The sequence below is a fragment of the Thalassophryne amazonica genome, chromosome 1, assembly GCF_902500255.1.
Source record: "Thalassophryne amazonica chromosome 1, fThaAma1.1, whole genome shotgun sequence".
Lineage (NCBI taxonomy): Eukaryota > Metazoa > Chordata > Actinopteri > Batrachoidiformes > Batrachoididae > Thalassophryne > Thalassophryne amazonica.
Genome location: NC_047103.1, coordinates 74,662,626 through 74,674,669, shown reverse-complemented (window position 1 = coordinate 74,674,669; position 12,044 = coordinate 74,662,626). Strand labels below are relative to the sequence as shown.

The 12,044-nt window shown below is 40.9% G+C and overlaps 1 protein-coding gene across 3 annotated transcripts in view; it reads left to right on the top strand.

Moving 5' to 3' along the window:
- Positions 1-8,726, top strand: part of adarb2 (adenosine deaminase RNA specific B2 (inactive)) — an 870,518-nt gene extending 861,792 nt beyond the window's left edge. For all 3 annotated transcript variants that reach the window (XM_034171864.1, XM_034171857.1, XM_034171872.1), the window contains 2 exons: positions 6,361-6,542; positions 8,337-8,726. In XM_034171864.1, coding sequence (XP_034027755.1) covers positions 6,361-6,542; positions 8,337-8,513 — 359 coding nt within the window. In that variant the 3' untranslated portion in view covers positions 8,514-8,726. The remainder of the gene's footprint in view (positions 1-6,360; positions 6,543-8,336) is intronic.
- The last annotated feature ends 3,318 nt before the right edge of the window (positions 8,727-12,044 follow it).

The window sequence follows — 12,044 nt, the reverse complement described above, 5'->3', positions numbered from 1 at the left end:
TCACGTGGGTGACGTGACAGTCAGATCACCTGCTGTGTGTTCTGATCTGATGGTCCGTTCCAACCTGGGGGGCTGTCACTGTCCGCTCTGCGCGCTCGCTTGCTGCAGCTTGTCGCCACCACGGCGATATATGTTTTTATTTATGTCCACGTAAATACAGCAATCAGAGACAAGCGCCTCACAGTGGACAGTTGTTAGTCTATGACTGTCCAAACACAGTAGGTGTTGTATAGCTGGAATGTCCAGAATGACAGATCACCACAGCTGCTTCTGTCGGAAGCCACGCCTCCCGTGAGCTCACACACCCATGTGTCAATGTGTGTGATTGCAAAGTCACGCTCGTGGGGAACTTAGACAAATTTCACAGCAGTACAACAGTGGTTGTCTGCAATCTGTTGTTGTGCCAAGAGTGCGAATGGCCACACATTTTCTAAGTGCCATGTGAGCGGTGTTAGGTGTTCACCTGGAATTTGCCTGGCACCTGCCACGAGAGGGTGTGATGGGTTCGCACAGCACATACTCTGTCTTTCAGGAGCTTGTGTGCGCAAATAGTTGTAGCAACAGGTGTACGAGGCGTTGGTGACAGGGCCAACATTACACGGTTTGCACACGATTCCTGCATCATGTGCACTAAGTGTGCACTTTGTCCAAACTTCGCACTTTGTGTGAAAGGGCCCTTAGGGAAGTAACATGGTGCAACATATAAAAAACCCATGGTTCAGATTAAGAAGAAGGGTCTTTATTGTTACTGAACATACATGGATACTGCGCTGCAAAAACTGTCCCTCTCAAAATAAGACAATCTGAAATCTAGCCAAATTGTCTTGTATTAAGCAAAAAAAAAAAACTGCCAAAGGGTAAGAAAAATTTACTTAGAATTCTCAAAACTAACAAAATGTCTAGGCACTGAATAATCAATATGTGCCTTAAAACTAGACATAATTCTTATTTTAAGATGAGCCTCTGTCTTAAAATAAGGAAAACAGTATTCTTCCTTTGCTTGGATGATTTGAAATCCATTGCCTTTCCTTGTTACTGGTTAAATACAGCTTGATATTAGCTGAAAAAAAATAAATAAAAAGTGAGATACATTTTTGCAAAATAAAACATTTTTTCTTATGTAAAAAAATGCTTGACAAGATTATTTTTCTATTTAGACAAAATTAAGTCAAATTTTCTTTAAAGAAGTCTCTTTTTTATTTTCTTAGATATCAGTTTTTGCAGTGAATTAATTTTGTCATCTGCTTTTAACCCGTCCTAATTACAGTTAGACACAATCCAACCACTAGGAGCAGTGGGCAGGCAAAGTTCAGCGCCCAGGGACCAACTCCAGATGTAGAGACCCTGCCTTGGTCAGGGGTAGAGAAAGGAGCAGACTTTAAATTAGCATGTTTTTGATGGTAAATTACCAAAAAAGTGGGGTCAAATATCACTTTGCTTATTGAGGGGCAAAGTTAGCTCTTTGCACGCCCCCAGCCACCTTGGCTCCACCCACGGTCGGCTCAGTGAGCTCAAGACTGCATGAGGAAAATACGGCACACACGCTGTTCTTAACCCATATTTGTGGACAAAACTCAAGGATAATAAACCTTTGTGAACATCAAAAAAGTCAGATATTTTACTTTAACTCCTGTAAGATGGGAGTGAAACTCAGTGTTGCATTCATATTTTTGCTGAGTATGTTTTCCACAAGACAGAAAAATGGCTTCAATTTCTTTTATTGCTGAAGTTCAGGGAGGATCCACTTTACACCTGCGGTTGTTAGTGTTGAACTTCAGAGGACCTGTCTTCCACAAAGAGGTCGTAGGCTTGAGTTTTTGTCATTTTTGCCACTTGTAACAACAGGGTAATTAAAAATGGTATAATTTGTAGCAGGTTAAGTTTTTTGGGGGAGTTTGTTTTATGACAGTGTATCACAGTTATTCGTCACGCCTGCAACCAGATAACGACTAGCTAAATTCCTCCTGCCATTCACGACTACAGAGGTTTAACATTTTGTTCAGTTTCAAGCTGTGTAATCAATTATTCATTTTTAAAACTTCACACAACCCAAAGCTGTTATGGTTTTCAGCACATGCAGTCATATATAATGAAATGCCGGCTGTAGAATCACATGAAGCGGCCTCAGCTGTTTCTCAAGGACAGTTTAGGTCTGAGCTCTTACTCATTTTTGACTCTGCTGTCAGGTGTGATTCTGCCTCAGGCTCCGCCCATAAATAGCACCATGCCGGACATAGACAGCTGTTCCTCGCCATGACTGCCACTCACCTCCACTTTCTTCTCATCAGCTGATCTCTCTATCCCCTTTCACACAAAAAGCTGTGTACTTTTACTACCAGCTCACTTTTCATTACACAAAATTGTTACATACTGTTTTCTCTGTTCACACATATTACAGATACATGTCGTCTCTGAAATTACATGATACCGTATGTTCATGGCAGCACCTCGCCTCTGCACTCCAACACTGTGCATCTGTTGTTTGCAGATTCATAAATCGAGAACAGAATGAAACATCTTTGGACCATTTGCTTTCTTTTAGCACAGAAATTATTATTATTATTATTATTATTATTATATTCTTAGTAAAATTTAAAGCAAGACACAGAGCAAAACCTGGCGGAAAAAGATACTGCTGGATGGTAAGCATTTATGAAATTGACATATAAATATAGAGGTCATATAGAGGATGTATAAGGGTGCACTGCTTGATGCCAAGTGTAGACCACAAGATATAAAATAAAAATGGGTGTTAGAAGGCATATATTTATGGGACTGGCTTATTAATATCAAGATCAGTAGAACTCCATACTTGTGTAGCACTGTGTCGAATTGCATATTTTTTGGCACAGAGTATAAACAAGAGTAATTAAAAAATAGAAGGAAATGCTAAAGTACCCTTGGCCGTATGAGCATGTAATCACTGACAGAGTATGTAGAAAGAATGTGACCTTTTCACCATTTAAAATAGGTCAAGGTTAGCAATCTTTGAACTTGTCCAAGGTCTGTGTCACAAGAATGTTCCCTGTGAATTTGAAGATCCTGGTCGTAATAGGACTGGTGTTATACTGAGCACAGACAGACAGACAGATAGATGGATGCAAAGTCTTCACAATACCCATTGGCCATATTTTGGCCTCAGGTAAAAATGAGTCTTGGATGCACACAGTTATGAAATTGACATTATAATATTGAAATCAGCAGGACTGCACAGTTATGTTTGGCTATGTAAGAGATGGTGTTGCGTGATGTCGGACTGATCCCCCCTTCAGCATACAGACAGACTTTGCATGGTGGACTGCTTGGCGCAGAGAACAAATCGGGATCAATAAAATTAAATTTAAATTAGTGTTGGTTGACATATTTATGAAGTTGATGTTAATTTAGAAGTCATTCATTTGTTTGAAAATGCAACACATTGTCGGGGGAATCAGCTTTAGTGTGCCTTAATTGAGAGAGTGGCAACAGGACGAGTCGGAAAAAAAACAGTCACGTGACTCCTGGTATGAAGTCGAAGTCAAAATTGGCTTTATTGTCAATTCTTCACATGTACTAGACATACAAGGAATTGAAATTTCATTTGCCCCCTCCCCTCGATGATGACAGGACAAGATGTTCAATTATACTTATACTTGTCCTTATTCAACAATAAGGACAAGTATTTAATATATACAGTGTAGTGTCTGAGGTAATGGTAATGGTAAAAGTAAAAGTGGACAGTGCAGTAGTGCAAACCATTTAGTATTTGTAGCAGCAGCAGATTTTTGTTAAGACAAAAAGTTCTTAGTTCTAAAATAGCTTTGGCTGTTAATCTGTCTGCATGTAAATCCAGCTTTTTTTTTATTAATTTATTCACTGAAAATGACGGGTTGTTGTGCATTTCGATGCACAAATGAACACAGCAAGGACTTCAAGATGTACAGATTCCCTTCAGATCCAAACAGAAGAAAAATTTGGAAAAATAAAGTCAGCCGTGTGGGATGGAAGCAACTTCATTTCGAAGCTTTGCAAGGTAGGTAAATTTATTGTTCAGTCCCATGTACAGTAAAACTCACTGAAACCATCATCATATAAACCAGATATTCGCAGTCACCGGACCAAAAAGTCCCAAAGTTTTTGTATTGTTTTCCATGTAATAAACACAGTATATAACGGATTTTGTACAGCGGATTTTCACTCACATCGGATAAAACGCCCCATCCGATCACAATATCTTTAAATTAAAAACCCTCTGGATGTGCACAGTAACAGAGGTACAAATTAAAGTTCAGCCCTCTGACACTCCCCGATTTGAGGAAACTGGGACCGGAGTCATTTCCCTGATTAAAATCCCGACCGTTTATTTTTTCACACCGTGTTCAGACTGGGACCTGAAGCCTGACGTACACCTGTTAAATCAGACACAAAAGGCTGTGATTTGACACTTTTCTGCTTTCACTCCATCTGCCATCATATTATAATAATTTTTGCATTGTGCACGTTGATTACAAATGGATCACAAAAGTCTGCACATTTACTGCACAAAGTCGGTAAAAAGAAGAAATTGTACAGATCACCTTTGATTTGGAGGTGATGAATGTAGAAAGAAAAGCTTGTTGAGGGTCAAACTAATCCATAATACAGCATAATGCAGAGACGGAGAACTTTAAAACTGTCACGCACGTTGTTACATGACACGGAGTTACAGAGCTACAGAAGCAGGTTTCAGGCTTTAAATTAATTAAATAAATCATCATAAATTGTAAATTTATGTAAATTTGATAGCTTAACTGTTTTTATATTTATTTTGATACAGTGGGGCAAAAAAGTATTTAGTCACCACCTGATTGTGCAAGTTCTCCTACTCAGAAAGATGAGAGAGGTCTGTAATTTTCATCATAGGTACACTTCAACTATGAGAGTTAAAATGAGAAAAAAAATCCAGGAAATCACATTGTAGGATTTTTAAAGAATTTATTTGTAAAATATGGTGGAAAATAAGTATTTTGTCACCCACACACAAGCACGATTTCTGGCTCTCACAGACCTGTAACTTCTTCTTTGAGAAGCTCTTCTGTCCTCCACCTGTTACCTGTATTAATGGCATCTGTTGGAACCATGTTGCCCAGCGACAGCCTCAAAACATCACTGCTCTAGAGGAGATCTGCATGGAGGAATGGGCCAAAATACCAGCTACAGTGTGTGCAAATCTGGTGAAGACTTACAGGAAACGTTTGACCTCTGTCATTGCCAACTTAGATTATGTTACAAGTATTGAGTTGAACTTTTGTTATTGACCAAATACTTATTTTCCACCATAATTTACAGATAAATTCTTTAAAAATCCTACAATGTGATTTCCTGGATTTTTTTTTCCTCATTTTGTCTCTCAAAGTTGAAGTGTACCTATGATGACAGTCCTCTCTCATCTTTCTAAGTAGGAGAACTTGCACAATCAGGGGCTGACTAAATACTTTTTTGCACAACTGTAGCACCTGTACCTGGATGTGTTGCTGTATGTGGTTAAATGAGTTTTTAAAAATGCTGAAAACATAAAAAATTTATTCAGTAGTTCAGCGCAGTTGGAACCAAAATGATGAAATGTTCTTAGTTGACAGCACTCTCTCAAATCAACTTGTAAAGACAGCAATTCAAAACTGTCTGAAGCTCTATGAACACAAGATCACTTCCCACCTGGTCCTTTGTCTCTGTGTTTGTGTGGGGTCTCTCCTGGTGTTCAGGCTTTCTCCTGCTTCCAAATACATGTAGGTGAAGTGAACTGGACACATTAAATTGACCATAGGTGTGTCTGTCTATATGTGGCCATGTGATAGACTGGTGGCCAATCCAGGGTGTACCCTGCCTCTTGTTCAGTGACTGCTGGGATAGGCTCCAGCTCCCCCATGACCTTTATTTCAAATAAGTGGGTATAGAAAATGAATGAAGGCCGGACAGAGAGTTCACTGTGCAGAGGTTTAGAGCATTGTGATTGGTACACGTTCTGTGCAGTAGTGACTATAAGAGCAGGCAAATCACAGACGCTTACACACTTGGTAGCTTTGTCATTCCCTGGTTGCTCTCTCTGAGTTTGTTTCAAAGCTCCATACGCACAGCCGAGCAGTTTCTGGCCCAGGTTGACTCTGATTTTTGCTGCGCTGCGAACTTTGTGTGCTATTAGCCCCGGGGAGAAAGTGCGGGCAGGGTAGAAGAATGGTAAATGAAACCACAAACCAGAGATTTGTAACTCCATTTAAAAAAAAAAAGCCATACAATTGCATGTTTCCACTCCAGTGTAATCTTCAGATGACGGTATCTCCCAAAACACTGTAAAATGGACCAAAATGTTGGGTAACTATTCAAAACTAATCTCTCTCAACACAGGGCTGAGCAGTGTTGAATATCAGCAACCGGGGAAGGCCTCGTGTGTGAGCGTCAACTGGACGCTTGGCGACGCACAGCCAGAGGTGCTCAACACCACCACAGGACGGAGACGGGACTCAGGAACACCGTCACGTCTGTGCAAGCGTGCCCTGTTCAGCCGCTGGAACAGACTTTACCGCAAGGTGAGGCCAAAACTTAAAGTTGCAGGAGATAAGTGGAGGGGGGGGGGGCGGACTGCCAAAATCTGCCTTCAAGGTTAATTAAATGTGGTCTGGCTGGTAATATGTCCTGCTTCCTGGGAAAAAATGGCTCAAAACAAGAATTTATACTTACTTTTTAAAAACGAACACACACAATTCCACCACTGAATTTTGAAGTAAAGTGCTGCCTGCCAATGTATCTTTCAGTTTTAATACACAGTAAATTTTGCAGAGTAAAATACCAGGATAACATTTGATCCCAGTCCAAATAGAGTTAAATACACTCTATTACAGAGAGAAATCAGCTCTACCATCTTGTCAAATCACGTTTTTCAACTCCAATAAGAGTCACGGCATGATAGAGTTGCTTTTACCCTGTGATAGAATTTGCACTGTAATACAGTACATTTAACTCTATTGGACTGGGACCAAATGTTATCCTGGCAGAGTAAATTTTACTCTGGAAAATTTACTGTGTAAATTCCAAACTTGACTCTATTAAAACTCATGAAAATAGTTTGCATACTAAGTTTGACTATCACACCATCTTCTTGTAGTTTGTAAAACCCAAAGTGATTCACACCTCAGATTTTTAACACAGTCGTCCAGGTCATATGCTCTCCAGTCTCTAACTGGTCACCATTATTTCTTTCTCATGTCTCCTTTAAACAGAAGTAACGCCACATAGTACTGTACTCAGATCAGGTCTGTGACACCTGTCTGCAAAGTAAAACTGGTACTACATTCTTCTACAAGTTTCTCATGACTGTGACACGTCCTCATGAAGATGTCTATCACATTATAGTATTTAGCTAATAATGGTGACCTGGATCAGGTTTGTTAAAACTGACATTTTCAACATGATAAAACACTGACTAAGATTTATTTGCATCCATACAAAAAGTGTTTTTCTTTCTGTAGGCGCATGTAATTATACATCGTTAACATAAATAATAAATAAATAAAAAGAGTTATTTTGTGAAGTCATGTACGGAGCATGCAGTGATGCAGGAACACCAGAGTGCACGCCAACATCCCCTCAATTAAAATGTGCAAACTCCATGACTGTATTAAAATCACAAAGCAGCGCGTTTCTTCTCCGCCATCCATAAATTTTTCTGCCAACAAACATCTGCCGTCTTTGCACCTTGTCAAGAACCAGCAGCTCAGGTCTTTAACGGTAACAAACAGACTCGCTGCACTTTCATTTTCACACTGAAACTTTATGTAACACACACTGCCTGCGTCGCCAAATGGCGGCCGTTAAAGCATAATGACTATGAAACCATAATTATTTGGAGAAGTACTCGAGGAGCGCCCCCCCCCCCCCCCCCCCACCTTAAGTGCTCCCTGCACGCCGTATAGAAGGGCCACACGAGCAGTCGCACTAATCTGCAAAAGAAACTTTTGCTCTCTCTCTACTTGTCTGTGCGCCGATCTTCATTGTTTCCCCTCGCGACAATAGGAATGCACAAAAAGCACAGAGAATGTTCAATTGCTTGTGAAATTTAAATGGGGAGATTACACAGCTGTTGAAGCCCCTCCACCTCCCAACCCCACCCAAATGCATTTGTGCCGGCTCATTCGTTTTGTTTTGCTCGCTCTTCTTCTTCTTCTCTCCCTGCCTTCGCGCGGAACCTTTAGCCTCCCTCTGCCCCGCTGTCGTTTCGCTCATGTTGTTTTTCCTCCCCGTTTCTGTCACTTTTATCAACCACCTCTGTCTCTCTCTCTCTTTCTGTCTTTGCTCATATTTTCTTGCTCACTTGCCCTCTTCAGTTGGGGATCCGTGCAGCCGGATCAGTGGACCGCCAGCTCATGTACTGCGAGGCCAAGATGGCAGCACGTCTGTACCAAACAGTGAAACAGCAGTGGTTCCGATCTCTGCAAGAACTGGGTTTCGGCACCTGGGTCAAGAAACCTCCAGAGCAGGAACAGTTCCTGCTGTCGGTCTGAGAGACTGTGTGTGTTTGTGTGTGTGTTTCTGTTTTTACTTTGCTCTGTGGATTTCCTCAGATTTGATTAATTGTCCACTTTGGATCGATGCCACAGTGTTTTGTTTTTCTTGTATACCTCAGATGTGCTGAAAGCGTTACAGATGCGAACGTAGCTGAAAAGTGCAGGACTTTTTCTGCAACTCGCCTTCATTTAAACACTTACACAAACAGCCCCATCACCCCCCCCCCCCCCCCCCCCCCCCCCCCCCCACTGCATGCCCGCCCCTTCAGGTGTGGTTCGTCTGTCAAGGAAGGGTGGGGTAACCTTGAGCGGAATGAAAGGCAGCCGCTATCTTGTCATCAGCTATTTCGGGGCCCCAAGGCTCCTGCTGAGGAGTGGAGCCATGGGGGAGAGAGAGAACGAGAGAGAGAGGTGCAGAGAAATGAATAAAGAAAGAGAGGTCCACGTCCAATTACTGGCCCTGTCAGTGTGACGGCTGATAGAGGAAGAGAAGCAAAGGAGCGGGGGGGGGTTCAACATGTATCCTTGCCTCACTTTCAAACCAAAGCTGCTCACCTTCCTCTCTCAAATTTCCACCGTTGTCCTCACTCCCTGACTCACCCTTTGACTCTGACTTCCTCCACTCTTTTTCCTCACCCCCTCTTTGTCAAGCTTTCATTCTTGCCCTCCTTCTGCCCCTCCACATTTGGGTTTTGAAGCGCAACAGAGGTGAGCGCTACATGATGACAGATTAATACCCCCCCCAGCCACCAGCGCCACCACTACGGGCAGAGGAGGAGAGGAATCAAGGCGAGATGCATAATCGCAGCCATTACAGCTTGCCTAAGTACAAATGGTGGTGATAATGGAGGGAGGGGAGGTGTTTTGACTTTTTCCTCCTCCCGATTCTCTTTCATGTCAGCCGTGCGCTCCTCTCTTTCTGACCTCAAGCAGCCCGTCCTCCGTGTGGCTCAATCAAAGCTTGTTGTCGCCATTAAGGCCAAGTTGCATCAGGGACTCATTAGTGAGGCCTCGTTGACCTGGTTGACTTCTGCTCGCTCTACGTGGTCATGATTGACCTGAAGAGATAATCGGCAATGTGGAAAGCTTCATAACACAACCCCTTCACCCCACCCCACCTTTTTTTCTGTCGAATGACTTCCAACATGGAAACACACCCTGGCATGTGATTTAAGGATTAACAGTGAGGTGAAAATGGATATCTAAGATCATAATGTGTACATGTGGATCTCATGCTGTGCTACAGTGTTTATGTCTTGCCATGATGTAAACATGCACCTTTACGTTATGCGGCGTTTGTCATCATTGATGTCGTCCATCACCTCTGGAAGCCACGCCCTCTCTTTTTCTTTAGGGATTTTAAACAACTGTTACTAGACAGCAGTCAAATCAAAACAGTGACAGTGACATCTAGTGGTTCATTTCTGCTTGTGTCATCTTGAATCTGGTTTGAGCTGCAGATCTGACAAATACTGTATGAACCCAGAATGCATGAGAGGAAATAAAGACTCACCAATGAAGCTAAAATATTCAGTGATGTAACTAATGTAAGAAGAAAAAAATTACTGAATTTTCTATGGTCAAGCAGACGGGACCAGAGAGCCTTGTGTGAGAGTTTAAGGCAGCATTACCCCTCATCCCTGGACCAAAGACCCAAAGATATGATGGGGATTTGAAGAACCTCTAATGCAGTCACTGCTGTAATAATTATTACAATAATTATAACTCAGGCACCACTGTAATAATTAGGAAAGTGATTGTCTGGCTATCTATAGACAAACACTTACATTCATGGAACGAGTCATTAGTGACAGTGAGCAGACCATTCCTGCTCGCTGTTGTAATAAAACTGTGACATTTATTACAGTAAAGTATGTCCCAAAGACAAATATGAAATTCTAAAAGCTCTTAAGTGTATTTTCAGAGCCAAATCCTGACGTGTTTCTGATCAATAAAGAATTAATAATTATACTCTATTTGAAAGTTATGAAGATATGCGTGAAGCAAGCACCCTAAGTTCTCATTACAACTGAAACAAAATATTAAAATATGCAACATTTTTAAACAGTATAATGGAGGATTGTTGATCATGTGACCAAAAAAATTAAAGTTAAAGAAATTGTAACAGAAATGGTGGATGCAAAAGAGCTTATAGAGACCTTCAAATTGGTGTTTAAATATTTGTTCTATGTCAAATATAAAGAACGTTATGAGCATTTGAAGGTGGGAAGATCTTAGTAATTTATGTCTGTGTTTTAAGGGACACAGAAAGGTGTCTCATTTTTTACATTTCAAAATGATGGTACTCTGTCATACCTAATTATTATCTCATTTAAATGTGTGATTTGCAAAGATCCGCCATATAAACACTGTTTTCTGACAATAGTTTCCAAGGTAAAAAACAAAACATCAATTTCGCCATGTCCACCGTCTTGCCGACTCAACATTGGTTTTGTGGATCATAAAAATATGCATATGAAGGCTTCAATCACCACCAAACTTCGCAGAAAGGTATGTAATTACATGAATTAAATGTTCTATATGATTTGAAAACCGATGTTATTCACCTGCAAGGCAAATTTCTTCGACTTTTTCATCACAATTTTTCAATCACGGAATTTCCTAACTTTTACTCTTCACAGGAATGCTGTTCAAAAATGAGGTTGCGCGGGGGGGTGTTCAACTACGTCATCAAATAGGGGGATTCCCGATTGTCAAAAATAAACACATTCCACGATATGCAAACTCAGCATTACTGCCTGGAAAGTCTCTCAGGCCATGTACAGCTGATACAGCCACAGCAGCGGACACCATATTTAGGTCATACGCATATACGTAGATCATGAGCTGCAAAATTTTAAAGCAGATTTGTGCAAGAATGTGAGTAATCACTTTTCTTTGTACTTCTATCACCATTTAAATTATGGCTGAATGATTTTAAGAAAAAATTATAATTAAGATTTTATTTTTAATAAATTTAATGATATGCCAGACACAAACATGAAACTAATCCAATAAAAATGACGAACGAAGGATAATTTCTGAATATTGCTCATCTTCTGTAAATTACTTTACGACTGACTTTTTAGGTTATGATATTGTCTCATTTACTGACTAGAACTCACACTGTTAACTCCTAAACTGTTCTTTGCATGAGGTAACATTACCGTCACAAAATCATAAGGAGCTGAAGCTTCACAGCGTTCATAAAAAGTTACATAGCTAAAAGATTCTGCAGCCTTGAAGCTTCAATCTGTTCAGAGCCTTCAGCAGCTGTCCATGATTTACACTCAGCTGGCTTCTTCCGAGCCACAAGCGGCCATGTGATCATTTGTAGAGATAAGAGAATAAGAGAGAAACCACTGTGCTGCTCTTCAAAAAGGACAAGAAGAAGATGTGTGAGTTTTCAGCCAGCACTGAGACAGAGTAGCACTTTGTTTTCTCCACAAACAATCTTCGTTTTGAGCAGGAGAATGCCCCATGCAGCAGACGTACAGACTGTCACCTCATGCAAATGTGGTTAGTGTG